Source organism: Malurus melanocephalus, unplaced genomic scaffold (genome assembly GCF_030028575.1).
Source record: "Malurus melanocephalus ecotype Western Australia unplaced genomic scaffold, MMel_1.1 scaffold_48, whole genome shotgun sequence".
NCBI classification, from domain to species: Eukaryota; Metazoa; Chordata; class Aves; order Passeriformes; family Maluridae; genus Malurus; species Malurus melanocephalus.
Window position 1 is genome coordinate 2,462,025 of NW_026623280.1, and position 17,491 is coordinate 2,479,515.

General features: G+C 38.1%; 1 protein-coding gene across 16 annotated transcripts in view; it reads right to left on the bottom strand.

Annotated features, from left to right (window-relative positions):
* The window catches only part of ESRRG (estrogen related receptor gamma), a 448,915-nt gene that overhangs the window by 112,468 nt on the left and 318,956 nt on the right, over positions 1–17,491 (bottom strand). For all 16 annotated transcript variants that reach the window (XM_057365148.1, XM_057365142.1, XM_057365152.1 and 13 more), the window contains one exon: positions 9,870–10,285. In XM_057365148.1, coding sequence (XP_057221131.1) covers positions 9,870–10,272 — 403 coding nt within the window. In that variant the 5' untranslated portion in view covers positions 10,273–10,285. The remainder of the gene's footprint in view (positions 1–9,869; positions 10,286–17,491) is intronic.

Here is a 17,491-nt window from a genome sequence, read left to right on the forward strand (position 1 = left end):
TAGTCCTTTTCCCCTCTCGTAGCTATTTAAGAAACTGAAGGATATGATGGGTAGGGAATTCAGCACAACAGTTCCTGCAACATGTTTTCTCAATGCACGTTAGAAAGTTAGGAAATAACACTTTTGGAAGAACAGGTAGAAAATGATAGTAAGGGCAAGCTCAAAAAAAGACTCACTTTATCCTCTCACTCTAACGTGGCATTCTTAGGCAGAACCACATTACAGGAAGACCTTCAAAGCCTTTCACAAACTGTATCTAATGAACTTCATTACACTATAGTTATAAGTGTATTACCATGCCTATTAAAACAAAAAAATATCAAAAAACGGGGAATCACAATGCAAAACAAGATCAAAGGTACCTTTTCACAAGGTCAGAAACAATCTTGATCAAAAACAAGATTAAGATTATAACACAGAAATTCAAGAAGCAAAGCTGTCTACCAAGTCAGGTGGAGCATTCCCATATTAGTCAGARCCCCTGTCCAAAGGCAGAGATGCCAACCAGAAAGATAAATGCAAGATTATTCACTTCCTTATGCAGACACTTCTATTCCATACCTGGACCTTTCACATTCGTGCCAACTATKTAACAGAATGCAGCCTGCACAATGTGACTTACTTTTCCTGCAAATTCTTGACACCTAGAGAATGCTAAAAGGAGCTATTATTATCGTCACTTGGATTGCAGYACTTTATCTTAGAGGGGGAATCTTCTTTCAATTTAGGCTGATTTTCTTTAATGAATTGTATCTTGCAGCAGATGCTCAATCTTCATTTTTGGTGTTGGAAAATGAACTTTTTAGAYGCTGCAAAGAATGAGCTCCTCCATTGAAGCTGCCTCCAATGAGCTCAGCAAAGTTACAGGAATATAAGAARAGATCCACATCTTACCAATAACCATAGATGACCAATGACCCCCTAAAGTGTTCCAGTATTTTAGAACAGGGCTAGACTGCAGTAAAAGTTCAAGGAACTAGCACTTGGCCTCCACTTCACATATAGATGCAGTAGGTATCTATATCCTATTTAAAATGCGATTTACCTAGCACTCAAAGTATTAGTGGATTTATTTTTGTTAAAAATCTGAATTTACTGCACATTCCAGGTCATTAGAGCACTCATAATTTCTTATTTACTCTAGTTACGAATTTCCATTCAAGACACTCAGATMTGCATTTTATTTCAAAGAATGATCCAGAAGGAAGCTCTAACAATTCCTTGCTCACTTCAAGATGCTGGAGGCTGAAACTGAGCAGCTAGGAAGAGTATAAGCTGAGTTTGCCCAGTCCTGTCAACAGCTGGAGAGGAAGTTGTGTTATGCAGTGAACAAAATCAACAYGGCAGCTCTGGGTCTTTGAACTGGGCTGACAAGAGTGATTGAGCGATTTATAATATCTCCTGGCTGGTTTTCAAAAAGAACTGGGCTCTGATTACTTATTTCAGAGTCTTTAGCACAATTAGTTTGCAGGCAATATAATTTTCTCACTTACTCTTTAATAGAATCRTGCAGCTAGCTGGCTGATAGAATAACAGTGTGTAAGTAAAACTCCTGCCTAAAGTGCCAGGGGATAATTTGTATATTCCTTTCAGTAGCACAATGGACTTTTACAGTTTGGCAGTTAAAGGGCTGAGTAATATAAATTAGTATGACGCTTGAAAATAAAAATATATGTCAAATCTTCATTCCCCAAATACATTTCCCTGTGCTAGAATAATATAATGGGATTTATACCAGCCTAAGCCCCTTTTCTTTCTCCGTGTACTGAGGAATGTTTATTTAAAACCAGTTCCTTTTTCTATTGATATGTTAAATTTTATTATCACAGCCAAAAGATGAGAAAATACTTTTAACACACCGTGACTATCAAGAGCAACTGATTCACTAAAACATGATGCCATTTGATTCCAAGATAGCACATAAGCTGCTAAACTCACATTCTATACCCAGATCTCCAATTTTAGATGCTTCAGATGGTCACATCATTAAACCCAGCTCAAAGATAAGTGGGCCAAGGTACCATTATTTTATTTCACAGGTGAGGTTTGGATGTTACTTGAATGAGCTGTGAGGACAGAACAATTTTTATTGTACAGGGACTTACTCAACAACTTTACAAGTCAGGCAACTCACTGGACTGAGCCAAGAGTCTCAAAAACCATTTTGGCCATTTCTTGCACAGAAGTGACAGGGACACTAAAGGTGAGAGAAGAAGCGAAGCAAGAACCATAGCAAAGAAGAGGTCACTGAAAGCACTGGACCTCCTGCCTAGGCAGAAGTTACTGCCGTCAACAGCCACAACTTCAGAACCTCCCAGATACTGAGAGGTGAGAAGCTGGCTCTAGAAACAGGTTGAAACAGGGGTTTCTCTTCCAGCGTCCTGACGAAAACAGAAGGTGCAGACAGCAAGTTCTAGCAGAAGCTTTATTTTCCTTTTCATCCTGAAATATTTGACATTGTAACACTGAAGATGTGAAAGTATTGCTACAAGCTACTGGAATAAGCTCAGAAAATTTTGTGACAAGTAAAAGTTATGAAGAAGACCTAGATGCAGGGTGAAAATGTGTTTGGAAAGAATAGCCATGAGCCACTTAAGAAAGCAGGAGAAATACTGAAGGTATAAGTATTGAAACTTTTACTGTGTGGAAATGTAGATTCAGAAGGAAAAAAAAAGGAAAAACCCCAAAGGAACCAACATTACTTCAGTGTAATAATTTTATGCTATGATCAGCTCACAAAGCTGCATTTCAKTTCAATAATGCTCCATTCTTCTCCCAGAGTTTCTCTTTCACCTTCTGTAACTTAATACCTTCTTTTCAAAAACTTGTATTTRAAGATTTAAGAGTTCTCATTCTTCATAGACACTACAGCTTCACTGGATTTAAGTCTTCCTGCAGTGAGGTTTACCCCAGGTACCACCTTCATGCTCTCGATTCCTGGGTGACAGACCCAAAGGAATACACCTGCTTGTCTGTGGATTGCTATGCATCAAAACTCCGAAAATGGAAAGTAGCCAGGATTACAGCCATAGCTCTTCTGGGATTTAATAAAGGAGAACTCTGAGAAAGAGAGACAAAGGAGAATCTAAGCTAACAGAGAGAGTGAATTACAGTATGTTAGGTCTTACCTTTATACATAATCCAACCAGAACAGAATAATTCCTGAGAAACTAAGTTGCTGGAAATCAAGAGTAACAGGCTAACTGAAAAGARGAACAGAGGAAAAGTCCCAGATGGACTTATAAACCTGTTTGATGTTTATAGGTCTTAATGAAGCTGAACTGAGGAAAGTAAAAGTATTTTCTGTCAAGTTAAAGTCTCAGTGCTTCCAGACTCTGCTCTCTATTTCTCAGTCAGAACTCAGCTGAATTTAAATCAGTACTCTCATYGATAAGGTTTCAGAAGTAGAGTCAGGCTGGAATCAGGTCAGATTTGAACCTAACTGAATCCGGTTTTGGTTGGCAAATCCTCAGATAGAGTCACTTGATACTGTAATAGAGCTCTATGAATTACAGACCTATGAATTCTGCTACAGGTCACCTGAGATGACTAAGCCTAAAGTTGACTGTATTCACAACTTTTCACCCAGATGACTTCAGAAAAAATACTGTACACACAGAATTACAGAACATTAAAAAATTTGGTTCCCAAATGTCTCAAGTATTTTTTCAAGGTGACAGGACTATGTAAGAAGGGTGGCACTTTATCTCCATTGCTTCTGCTGCCTTTTCTGTTAGAATAAGAAACTAAGTAGGAGCAGCTAGTTTTTAAATATGGCATTTGACAGAGGGACACAAACAGCTTAAAAGTACATATTTAGTGAAATCAATCACTATGTTGAGTTGTTTTGAAGAAATCACTACTGTGTTACTGAACCAAAACATATTTAGAACTTGCAAAATTATTTTTATTCTTAGAAAGCAACACGTTTTTTATTTAAAGCAAATATATAAAGGTGAGGTTGGCAGGTCTGACCACATAACAGTTTTGTATCACTTTTGTATGTAACTTTAGGTAGGTGGGTTTCCAGCATCATAAAAAGCCACCATAATTTTCAGGATGGGGCTGATATTASGGGGTGTTGAATCTGTAAGGGCCCAGGTACCTTTGATTCCCACTGGAGTGAACATCTTTATCTTCAAGAGAAATGAAGGGCATYTAGGTCATGTTAAGAGAGAATCAACGCTTTGAAGGCACAGAGGGAACTGATTCTGTGCTCACTGGTAGTCACTTAAGAGCTGCTCAAGTCAGAARGATTGAACAATCTACATTTGGTCCCTACTGGTCCCTACTGGTATATCTACTATTAGGTCCCTACCTAATCTAGGTCAATTTTGATACATTCTACCATGATAGCGTGGGAGATTGTCATTGTTTGTTTATAAGCACACAGAATATCTCGGTCTGTAAAGCTGCAAACTGAATGACTTTCACACCAGGAAAAAAAGGTCATTAATAAAGTTATARAAACATTATTATAAATCACTTRCTAGCGGAGAATTCACAWGTCTCTGGTTTCAAACTAGACAGGRCTTTGTAAGTGGGCTGGAGGCTTTCAGATATGTTTATTACAAAAAGAGATCCAGACCTAATTATAAGGGCATTGATACATACAATTGTACCAGCACTATTTGTRAATCACATCTCTTTCTCAGTATCTTTGATGGGTTCAAAACAGCCACTCACCMATCAGGATGCTCATTCTTATTCCCAGATCATCTAAATGCTTTGTACAATTTTCAAGGTTGTAAGGAAAGCAGAGATAGTAAAAAGGACAATCTGTGTACTTTTAAACTTCTCTCTGGTTCTCAGATTTCAAAATGTTTATATTTTATTGTCTCATCTTGTTCAGCTGCCATAGCTACACAATGACATTATGACAGGATTAAAAGATGTGTTGGAAGGAATTAAAAATACTCACTTGCTCGTCTGCCTGGCCCACAGGCATAGAGAAATTGGGGAAAAGGGAAGATATCTATCACTGCTTGCTTAAAATATTCTTTGAAAGAAATGCTGATGCACAGACTTTCACTTATATAAGGAAGGTGAATGATTTAATCAGGTAATGATGGATTCAGGTGACATTTAGTGTTCTGCTCACTGGAGGGCTGCCATCTTTGCACCAGAGGCAAKGTCCACAGGCCAGTGCCCCAAGATGTCAGCCTCCACCCCATCCTTCTGTAAAACAATGATAATCTTAGCTACAAGCAAAGATGCTGAAAAGCCAGAAAATCGTGTTTCATGTGCTTTCATTTCCTCCACAAAAAYATATTACAGAAGTCAGCTTTCAGAGACGCAAAATACCCTTTGGAAGCCACTCTGGTCACGTGCAAATTCAAACCAAACTTTATGTTGCCTTATCTGAATGTACATAGCTAGTTCTAACTTTCTTGATTACATCTTCCTGATTAAAAAAAAAGAAAAAAAGTATTTACTGTAAAGTGTTTGTACATTTACAGATCAAACTGGCTTATTAATGGGTCAACACTCTAAAGAGGATTGAAAAACCTGAACACTAGAGGGACTAAAAACAAGTCGAGTAACCAAAAAGCTGAACAAARTTTAGGCAGGCTTTGAAGATAATGTGAACATCCCTGCAGAACTGCAGAGCTGAAGGCTCTTAGCTGAGCAGCACAAAATGGGATGGCAGGCCATAACTTATGTCTAGTTCACATAATGACCAAGAAGATGAGCATTTCAAGGATAGAGTGTTTCCTGTTTTGTGTTAGGAGACATGGAGAGGCAGAAGCTCTCAGSGATGAAGCTCTTAAATGATGAGACAGTGAGAGTGTGACTGCAGCGCTTCTTACTAACTACTGCTTTACTCACCCTGTGTATGAACAGAAGATTGCTGTCTCAYGACAGCTCATCCAACAGTTTTTCCTTAAAAAATAAACATATAAACAAAACCCAAAAACCCCAAACAAGCAGAAGACCAAAGTCCAAGACTACTGACTACTAAATACAAAATACTTAGCTTTTGTGGGTGAAATTCAAACAGCATCCAAGGAAAATGTAAGTAAGCTCTAAGACTTTTGCAAGAAGCCTTAGGATGAGTGTGTAGGCTTTACACACTACCTTTTCAGACTAGTTTAAAGAGCYCAAAGACAACAATTTGGAAGGAGGCAGGAAGAAAATTTTCTAGATTCAGGACATTATTTGACAGAGATAAATGCCAACATAAAGGAGGATAATGTCTTTGAACCAGTAAGTCCTATCCTTCTCTGCAAAGCAAGAATACCATCTCGATCCACCTGCTGTAATGTTTAAGTTACAGGCACTGAGTAATTATGTGTTGTTAATGAAAATGTGTACTTATTAGTTTTCACGATAACTGAACAAATAAAAATTAKGAGAAATATATTTACACTAAATATTCACTACAAAATATCCAGTAAGTACAAGACCTGTGTGTCGAACACAAGATTTTGCACCCAGCTGACAAGTGAAAATTCTTTTTTTCCCTCTCTTTCTTTTAATGAAAGCTTGGAGTTTTCAAGATAATACAGTGCACAGCAAAAACTGTGAAGAGACCCTAAAAATCAATGGACCTGTGACTATTTTTAGATGTTGCTATTTTCTACTACCCCTGATGTTAAGCCAATTTTGGGAAGATTTGGCTGTGTGTGTATTTCTGTGAGACACTTGCAATCAGCCACCATGTAAATTATCCCAGAAGCAAACTGAGAGCTGCAGCTGAGTGAGTGCTAGGCTGAGCAGAGAGAACATCCAGTTCTTCCATACCTTACATCTCAAAAAAGGGACAGAACATCACTGCATTCGACTATGACCTAAGAAGACATCAATTTTATATATCGAGCTCCTTTTTAGTGGATTTTGTTCTGTTTCATTTTCTGAGCCAGGAAATTGCTTATTTCTAATTTTTTTCTAATATTATTGATTTTTATCGTAATTATGCACACTTTATCACAACTGCTAATGTATTTTGGGCTATGTTAAAAATATATATTCAAAAATTACAAAATTACTCCTTCTTATACTTCAAAACAGTGTTCATTTAATTTCTTAACTTTTAAAAAAAATGAGGAGGGATTCCAAGGGTCAGGAACAGATGTTTTTTAAACTAAATTGCTAAATCTGAAAGGGAATGATAAACTCCATTACCCTTAAAAACAGGTTTTTACTCTACATTAGAGTGGTATTTGCCTTGCATAGGAGGTGAGATTGAGATTCCTCGGAATGGAAAGACTCCTGGTGACTCAGTGGAAAGGACATTGGGCCTTACATGAACACAGGATGTGCTTCATAATCTAACTTTATCAGCTCAGCCTTGCTAAAGTCAGGGMAGTTGTGCCCATGATTTCCACAGGAATGGCATTGAGAATCTACAGGTCTGAGCTAATTTAGTAAACTGATGAATGATTAACAAAGGTTTGGGAAGTCAAGAATTCTTTTTCATTGAATCTATAACAAAATACCCATCACAATTAAGCTATTAGCACTTAAAATAAGCAATTCTTTCAGCTGAAATACAATATTCCTTCATATGCACAGTTACAACATTTGACTCTTCAGGCAGCCTGTTTTTTATTCTGTAYTTCAAAGTCTGTTGCATTTATTTCTGTTTTCTGCTTCCTTATTTGCAGTGAGCAAACTCATTTTAAAAATAAGCAGAGAAAGAGAAGGAACATGATACGAAGAAGGAAGTGAACAGTGCAGGGAAGAGTGACCTCCAGAACACTGGAACTAAATTCTATCAATTAGAGAAAAAAACCTCAGGGGAATTATTCTTCATGCAAGCCTAAAGGTAGAATTTTCCCATTCAAATCATGAGGAAGCACCTTTTTCTTATATACTATTTGTCACCTACCACAATGGTTTTGGCTGGTATCTGAAAACTCTCAGCAGTTGTGCCAGTTTAGTTAGGACCATAACTGAAGATGCTGCCATGACATTACAATGGGTAACATACTCCCTATTCTTAGTTTCTTCATTATTGCTTTTCCTTTCAACGCCAGGTTTTGCCTTACTGCATTTTTTTTGTCTTCACAGCACTGTCACCTGCTGATGCAGCTCGTGCTGTAACTGCACTGAGACTTCTTGCACAGCTGCCAGTTCTAACTTCAGCTGCGTGGCCAAGTCCAGGTTGCTAATCTGGAGAATGACATCTCTGTCTTGTGCTCCCATGCCCAGAAACTTGCTGTCTGTGGTGTGGTGTAAAATTGCAGGTTACCTATTACTGCCAGAAGTCAACACTTCAATCAGTTTTCGTTTCTGTAGCGTTTTTTTGGTGCTCAAAATGCAACTAAAATAATCGTGCATCAATTCAGTCCTGTAGGACAGCGATTACACAGCAATTAAATACCATTTATACAAACAGAGTTGCTAGTTGAAATTGGTGCTTGAAGTTTAGCAACCATAAAATACAAATTGCTTCAGTGGAAATGGTTTTTTGAGCTTTTTTAAAATGTTCTTGAAGGTCAAGTGAAATCACCTACTTTTTTTTTTTTTTTACTTTTTCTAAAACAGAGACTTGAAATCAGCATTCTGTTTGTTACTGTTTTTGTATGCGTGCTCGTTTTACCTATAAACCCAGGCCACCACTAGGAATCTTTTTTTACTGGTGGCCAACAGTGTAATATTCAGCTCTGTTAGAACAAGTGAAGTATAATTTAGTTTCYTTTTAGGGGCTGCATGGCCTTCATAAAATGGGTACTTCATGCTGGTAGAAGACCCAAATCTCCCCAGCAGCAAAATGGATGARAGAAAAATAAAATGGCCATTGCCTCAGTAATGAATGGATAAACTAAATTAACATTCCTTATTTTTCCTAATTAACTTAAAATGAAATATGGAAGTACTATACTTAAGAAATCTTGACCAAATGTTTCAAATTTTGAGTTACATGAAATCACAAACTGAAGCTCACTTTATGTTCATTCTAAAAGTGTATCACCAGATTGCATTGTCTTTCCTGAGAATTTCAGGGGCTCAACATGTATGAAATCAAGCAGRTTTTACTGAGGAGCTTAAATTTGGACTTAGCAACCTAATTTTAGTCTCTGAAGTCTGAGTTTAATTTAATGTGACATTATATTCCTGCGCAGGCCAAGCTTGGCCTCATGTTCTTTAAATAAAGCACCTTCAATTTTACTTGAAAGGATGATATCTAAATCAAAGTAGAAGGTTATTTTGTCTCCATAGGTTCTGAMGCTGGAAGAAGCAGTCATGCAAATTTTCCCATTTGTACTAATCGATGCCAAAATATGTGGCATAGTTGTAATAGGTATCAAGAGCAGATTAGTATAAAATACTGAGCAGAGACCAAAAGCTGCTAACTTCCTGTCCTTAGAATGTGATCTCACTGTTATTTGTTGCACCCATTTAAGGCCACTGTATATAGTGKGTGAAAGACCAGTTACCAATTCACTGATATGCACAAAGCACTACACCACTGCATTTTGCTCCAATTTTACATGCACTGGTTCTTTAACGAATTTAAACGGGATTTCTGTAACAATTTAAGTACAGTAGTGGTGTAACTAGGAGCAACACACAAGTACGATCCTGTGTGCCTGCCACAAGGTGTGTTCAAAAGGCATGCATGACAACCTTCAAAAAATGCGTCACTTTCTTTGCAACAATCATTTATGGTAATCATGAAAACAAATCTGAACATCCAGCTCCAGCATTTTGCTATTTTTTAAAATCAAAATAAACATGGCATTTGGCTAAACGTGAYAGACAGAACTCCCAAAGAAGCCCGAAGGGGCTTCTTCATGAGCAACATCTGKGGACCAAACACTACAAAGACTGAAAAGACACAGTCTGAGGTCCTAACAGGCTTCAGCCAAAGACTATACATTTTCATTTTGAGCAAAAGAAAGGAAGCTTAACAAATAACCAACCTTGAATTGTCCTCTTGAAGAAAGCCTTGCAGGCCTCGCAGGAGGCCACTCCATAGTGGTACCCTGATGCAATGTCACCGCACACCAAACACAGTCTTTTGGGCATGGAGTTCAGCATATATTCACACTTGGTCTGTGAGTCTTCGGCGATGGTACTGGAGCAGTCATCGTACCGTTTCCTGACCGGCCCGTTGCCCCCCAGCCCTGTGGCCGAGGGGTAGAGGGGAGGCGAGTCCAGCCCGTTCTGATGTCCATTCATGGTGGAACTGTAGCTCCCGCTGGCGTCGGAGGAGCCACCGGGGCTGTGGTGGTTGATGCTGTCCGTCAGAGAGGCAGGGCTCGACGGTTCCGTCTTGATGTACGACGAACAGCTGGAATCAATGTGTCGATCTTTGCTTGACATTCTGCAGAGAAGCCTGCAGTGGGGAGAGAGAGAAAGAAGAATCTGTGTATTAAAGACAGTGCTCTTTAAGGCTGCTCTGGAAGGGTTAGGGACTGCACATCATTCATTCATTAGTCAATACTTCTTGTTCTACATGAAGGTAATCAGCATAAGGGCATGACAGAGCTTTGTCAAAGCTTCAGACAGGCAGTAAACAAAAACTTTAAAGAGACCAAATCCGTCTTTTGTCCCCTCCACCTGCCCTCTAGGCTACATGTCAACTTCACATCAACTCTAAATTCTGAACTTGTCATCGAGCAAGTCAAAAATTTTAAAACTCCTATTAAACAGCTTGGCTTAATAAATATCTTTATTTTTCTATCTGTACTTTCTTTCTGTAAATTCCATTGTTATCACAAACAAATATTTCCCAGTTTGATCACATAAATGTTCTGCTGTGTAATTAATATTTGTCAAGATGCTYGACTAAAACATGTATCCATCATTTATTGATTTGATCCCAGAACTGAAGAGCAAGTCTCTTGCAATCTTTTTTTTTCCTTCATTAATATTGCTTTATTACAGATACAGCTATTTAGTAACAAAGTAGCACATCAATGGGCTACTCTAACAAATAATTAAGGCTGAACTCCATTTTCACAAAATCTGAGTGAAATGATTCATCAGCTCTGGCTGCAATTACTTTCTAGCCATTATCCTCAGACTAACCAGTAATAACTGTGCCACTATCCCATATATCTACAGCTCTATATGATCTGACATTTTACGTGTTCCATTCTTGGATTAAAAAAATATATTAGAGGAAATTTTACATAGAAGTTTTGTCTTTCAGAAGGTGAGATTTTGTCTTCTCAGTTCGCATGGTTTCAGAATTAAGCATCTGAAATAAAACCATACAATATCTGATCCGACAAATGAGTGCTTTCTATAGGGAAGACTTGGGGAGAGATGTTTCACTATTTCCATCCCCAAGTTTTTAATCATTTTTAACATATTTTAGGGTGAAAAAAGGAAAAAAAAATAATAATTAGAAAGCTCTGATACAGATATTATCTTTATTTTCTCCAGCTGCGATTATGAAACCACAGTAGCAAATGGTCTGTCCAGCATTTTCCTGACATTGTTCTCAGAAGCTGCCAAAGTTCAGATGACAGTAATGAGAGAAACATCTTTTAAGAAACATTAATTGCAGAAAAGCAACTATCCCRTAAGGCCACCTGGAGCTATGGATTCATGTGTTTAAAGCAAATATGTAAGTCCAAAAAATTTGACTGACTTAATTTTCTGAAACAATTTTTGGGATTTTGTCTTTACTTTTCCACTTCTTTTTATTTAAAAATAAAAAATTTTAATCACTTTTTACYTCAATATCTAGAATCAAATTCACCAGTGGAAAAAAAGATATAAATCAAGAGAGTTGGCTTCCTTTCCAATGGGGGTAATGGAGATCGAAGCCTGACCCTTCATTAGGTAAGTGTTTAAGGTGAGATACTGATTTTAGGGTGTACCTATGGGTCTTATTTAGGACCTCTTAATTGTTGTGATTTTTTGCTGYAAAATTTTATTGAAAACAAACAACRTATGAATTTGGAAAACAGCCAGATTGATGTACAGAAATGTTACCCTCTAAACTTAAAATCAGTGCTTATTTGGGGAGGTGGAAGGAGCAAGCTATCTGGTGTCAGCAAATAAACCAAGGAAATGGGAAGGTTAAAGCCGTGAAAATATCTTATTACAGTGGACCACCTGCTTGTGTTGTCCTTTCCTCAAGAACTGGAGGGGGGGAAATCCCCTTGCCAGCCTGCAGTAGCGTGTGCCTTTTCTTCTGCATCTGCTGCCTTGTAGCCGTCACTGTTAATGAGTGCTGTAATTAATAGATAGCTCTCTCTTGTCTTTCTACTTGCACTCTGGGCTAAGCACTTTTCTCAAGTCAACGTTTGAAAGAAAGCGGGTCGGCACTGACTTACAGCAGCTCTGCGAATTCCTTTTAATTTAGAGCACTTACACCACCACTCCACTTATTACCTTATAATTACTGGACCGCTCTCACATACATTACGATCTTAGACTAGAGTTAGAAGTTATTAGGGTACTAAAACATGGTGTCTCTCTGTCTCTCTCTCCTCTTGCTTTGACACTGAATTTCATACAGCTMTGATTAAAATTACCAATTAACTTTCACATTCTACCTACTAATTTTTTACTTTAKTTTTCTACTAACACACTTTTATTGTCTAAACAGGTACTCGGGTTTTTTTCACCTCCCTTCTGCCAAGACTCCACACATAAAGTCTCACAATGCAGCGCTAGGAATCACTTCCTACAGTCATAACCAGCCTGATGGCACGTTCTTCTTTGAGACTTCCACTGCCGATTTTTTTAATCTAATTTGTGCAATAATGAGCTCGAATGTCACCCTTCTCCTTCCAGAAAAAAAAAAAAAAAAAGCAATTAATTAGCTGGTCAACTGCATGTTGTTTAGGCCAGCGCAGAAGTGGCTATCTCCCACTCCAAGCAGTCAGAACCAAAATACCATCTCAGTTCTAACAAGCATTAAAATCTGATCACCAGTGCTGCCTACACTAAAGCCAGTCTGCTGATGCTTCTGAAGTAGCAGGTTCTGGTACTAACCAAGACAGAGCTGCTTTTGCCTCCAGCTTCAACAGTACAGACCGGATTGGTGCTTGCTGGCAAAGTGTAAATGCGGTTAAAACATTAACTATTCCAAGGAAAAACGAAAACAACGGTGCCTGACTCTGAGAACAAAAACTCTCTCAATCCCTGGAAGGTGAAACAGGCAAAGCTGGGGACTGGCTGTGGGTGGGCAACAGACACCTACGGCTTTCACTCCTTTGCTACTGCACCACTTCTGAACAAAAGTAATTCAAGAGCCATCTAAAATGGATGGCAGGTGTGACCACCATCAAATTATCATGCTGAACATTTGGAATAATGCCTAAGCTAGATCTCTGTAAAATCCCTCCCTCAGTTCCCTCCTAATTACTACTTAGCTCGTTACACTGAAGAATTCCTAGACACCATTGCATTATAGTGTAAAACTACAGTTGGAGCTTAATTCTCTCTTCCTCTCTGTGTCTGAAATTCTACAGCTCTATTATTCAAGCCTGAAATATTCACAACTATCTATAAATTCAATTGTCAGCCAGTGGGTTTTATTCTAGACCTCACTTCAATCTAAAATTAGAGGCACTAAAATTCACATTAACTCTAAGAGGAATGTAGTGAATAAGACTTTATTTCAAAAGAACACCTTTTTGTCAGAAAGAGCTATTTTCAAGATGATGGCTTTATCTGCATTCAAAGAGAATAAGCCCAATTCCACATTGTGCTGTTAATGCAAAATTTTTAGGTCACATTGGATTAATAAAAATCTAAATTTAGTTAAGGTTTATGAATAGAAATAACATGTGTCATATAAAAACGTACAGTATTTATTTTAAAGCCTTGGTGGGGTTGTTTTTTTTCTTCACTGGATTTTAAGTCAAATAAATGGCAGCTCCATTTGTGGTGGGCTGGTCCCAAGTAACTTTTCTAAGAAGTGGAAGACCTCAGGTAAACTTTCCTTTCAACAGCTTTAGGGAAAGCACCAATAGGCTCTGGAAGCATTTCCATGCACATATACAGAAGAAAATACATAGGGTGCTGCAAGCCATGGCTAATATATAATATACAGCATTAACTCTTCATGTCTATACTAAATTTACTTCAAAACTTCTTCATTTGAGTAAGACCTGAAGCCAGGAACTGCTGGCAGAAAGGTATAATGACGGAGCGCTTCAATAGGCAACTAACTTAAAAYGATCTTAAACAATGGCGAATAAATTGCAATGCTATGTGCTTATAAAAGGCTGAATATATTAAGAATTTATTAATGCAATCACATTCATATTTCCATCTAMCTGCCATATTACAAATTATATTGACAGTGCTGACACTGCCTAAATCAGTATCAATATACAAGAGGAATGCAAAAATTAACTGCATCTGATTACGGTATATAGCCTTAAGAAAGAAAGCCTCATTTCAGCTACTGGGAGCTTTTTATATTCCATCCATATATATAAATGGTTCACGAAGTTACTYTTCCCTCATCTCCCTTATTACCAACACCCAAAGGAGGTCAAAACAACATGCCAATACTTCATAATCTGTGAACACATTTTATGTTTTTCAGGGAAGAAAAGCTTTGCTTACAGCATCACTTGCTATTTCAGAGCTGCACTGGTGGTATCGGGGGCAGTAATAATTAGTTACAACAATTAAAGTGACCACCTTTACTGCAGACCAACACTAAAGTCCGCTTTTACCTGCACACAAAGTATTTTCTTTTCTTGAAGACAGGATTGCCCTATTTCCATAAATATCAGAATARGTTGTTAGCAGTTGACATTTGTAATGACAGCTACTACGCGGGAGCATCAGCAAGGTAGGTGTTATTATGCACACCCAGGTACTTTTCACGCTAACAGTACAATCCATCTGATTTTCGTCCAATATCTTMCTCTCACATGGATGTCTACCAAAARSGCCTTGCTATCCTCATACTTTAACTGTGAAAGCCAATGCATTRAAGAAATCTCTTTGTCTAAGTGACACGGTATGTCTGTAGCAGTCAAGAATAGAAGCCCCATACTCGCTTTAACTAAAAATATCACGTTTCCTTCTAAATACCATGCTTACTTTCAGTATCATTTCACAGGTTTACACTAAAATCAGTAGACAAAAAAAAGAGCCTGCATGTTCCAATTAATTCCCATACTCTGCTTCCCTGACTGTAACAGAGGGAAAAAAAAAACGTTTGTGTGCAAAGAAATGAAAATGCTGCTTCTCGCACCGACGCCCACAACAACACCTCAAGACATTCACCAGGTCCTGTTAAAGAGCTGAGTAACAAATTCAGCCGAGCTGCTTTACACTGAGCATTTTTTTTCTGCTTCAGCTAATTGCACTCTAGTAAAGTGGTAAAATGTGAATCACTTAGTAGGAAAATGGGCACCAGCTGCTATTGTCAGAGAATGGAGACGCCGAAGAAAAGGAAAGTGACTGAATGAAGTGTCATGTCAGAAATCAACGGTGCAACGTGTGATTTGAGAAAACATGACTACTTTACAGAGACAGGGTGTCATTATGGCATCACAGTAATACGATGCTTTGACAACTGCTGGGTCTAACATATCATCATTGCATTAAGGTGCACTGGCTTAGTTGGAGGAAGGAAAAGAAAGGATTTCTTCTTTTAATAAGAAATATTGTAAGGCCTGCTTGGTTAACCTAGTGSATGAGACCACTAATTGCAAAGTATTGCTAATCTTGGTCCCATGCACGCAACAAACAAAACTGTTATTACGTGCAAGGTCTTTWTTAATCAACACACACGTACAACCACGCAGTAAGGAGTACCCAATGCAAAACAACAGCTGTGGTGGTTTGGTGGGGGGGATTTATGCGTGGCGGGTTAGTAAGAAATGCTGAATGTTTCATTGCTTTTCGTAATTTCTTCTTCCTGTTTTCTTGAAACCTTCACCRCTTCACCTTGGTAAGGGAAAGCAAAGCAAGCCCATGCCTTCTTCCAGAGCAGCTGTCAAAGCCAGTAGCAGGCGGAAGAGAAGGAGCAATGCTTGAAGCCATCATGTTGTTACCAGCAGTGGCCTGAGCTCGCTGATGACTGCTGACAGAGGATCCAGCTTCCCGAACAGTTGCTATTGCTCCCTATGCCATCTATCCGAGCTCTGCTAAGGCATGTCCTACACACAAGCCAGTGGAACACTACACTACTGCCTGCTCATTTTTAGCTTAACAAAAAAGCCAAACAAACCATTATCTCAGACCCTTCACATTTGCACTCATCTGAGAGGCTGCACTTGGTTTTCTGTGCTGCTTTTAAAAAAGTAAAATTTTCAAGTGGCTGAMTTGCAACTGCTACAGACCCTCTTAAAGGAGAGGGAATTATTTAAACCTCCTCACCCACCACATATAAATATTCGTTATTGCTTCCCTTTCTATTTCAAGTTGATTCCCCGTGCTTCCTGGTTGATAAACTTTGTTAACAAGAAGGAAATGATCCTGAGATACCCCAATGTGTTGCAAATTATCACTGTTGACAGCTCCTACGTTTAAGGATTACATCTGATGCAACAATGCATACTAGTGTCATTTATCTTTAGCTCATTTCCTTGGATCTATTTCAACTGAGGGTGAGCATCTCCTGTTTATAGCTCTAAATACTGTAAGTGAGCAACTGGCAAATCAATAAAACTGTTAAATGCATAATAATACTGTGTAATTACTTACATGATGTTTTGCATAATTAACTGTCTGAGGTGTTCCTTGATATAATGGATACTCTGAGTATGGAATAACCTATAAGCCTATAAAACACACCCTGTTTATATGAACAGAAATTATGTTTAAAACTCTCATTCTAATAGTCCAAATCAGGCTTTGGCACTATATGACAGAAAGCCTTCCTTTCCTGCCAAGTCTAAATCAATTCTTATGGCATTACTTCATAACTAACGTGATATTTCACTGATGATGACTATTACCCTGATTACTTGGAAGTAATGTAGTAATAGCAAAAATACACTCAGATTAAACAAACTACTGCTATTTAATCAATATTATTGAGACAAACTAAGTGTTTTAATAAGTCTGTATAGATRCACTAATGCTGGTTTAATTAAATGTATCCTTAGACATGCACAGGCTCTGCAGCATACAGATCCTACGGCTTGACAGACATAACTCTTCTGAATTTAAAAGCTGAAGCACTTAGAGGCAACATAATTTAAATCTTTWCAAATTGAAAGATTATTATTCCTTACATCAGGTACTCTTTTAGGAACAAAAATGAGGAATAATACACAAAGATCTCACACCTTTGAGCCAAAACACCAGACATCTGAAAAGATGCCAGCCCTCAGTGCCACAGTTGTCCCCTGTACCCAAGGTATGTCACTGCAACACAAACACCTCTGACTGAAAGGCAAAAAATAAAAGCATACAGAAAATATTGYACCTGTGACCCTAATTTTTGCATGTGTTTTATCCAAAAAATATCCTATTAGCTGTTATGCACTACTACGAGTAGGCCATCCCCAAAGAAAGTTTCCTTGCCGACTTGTATGGATCCCATGTCTTTTAAGTAGGAAAATACACCTTTTCAGTATGCCCTGATGATTTAGTTTTCAAATACTTA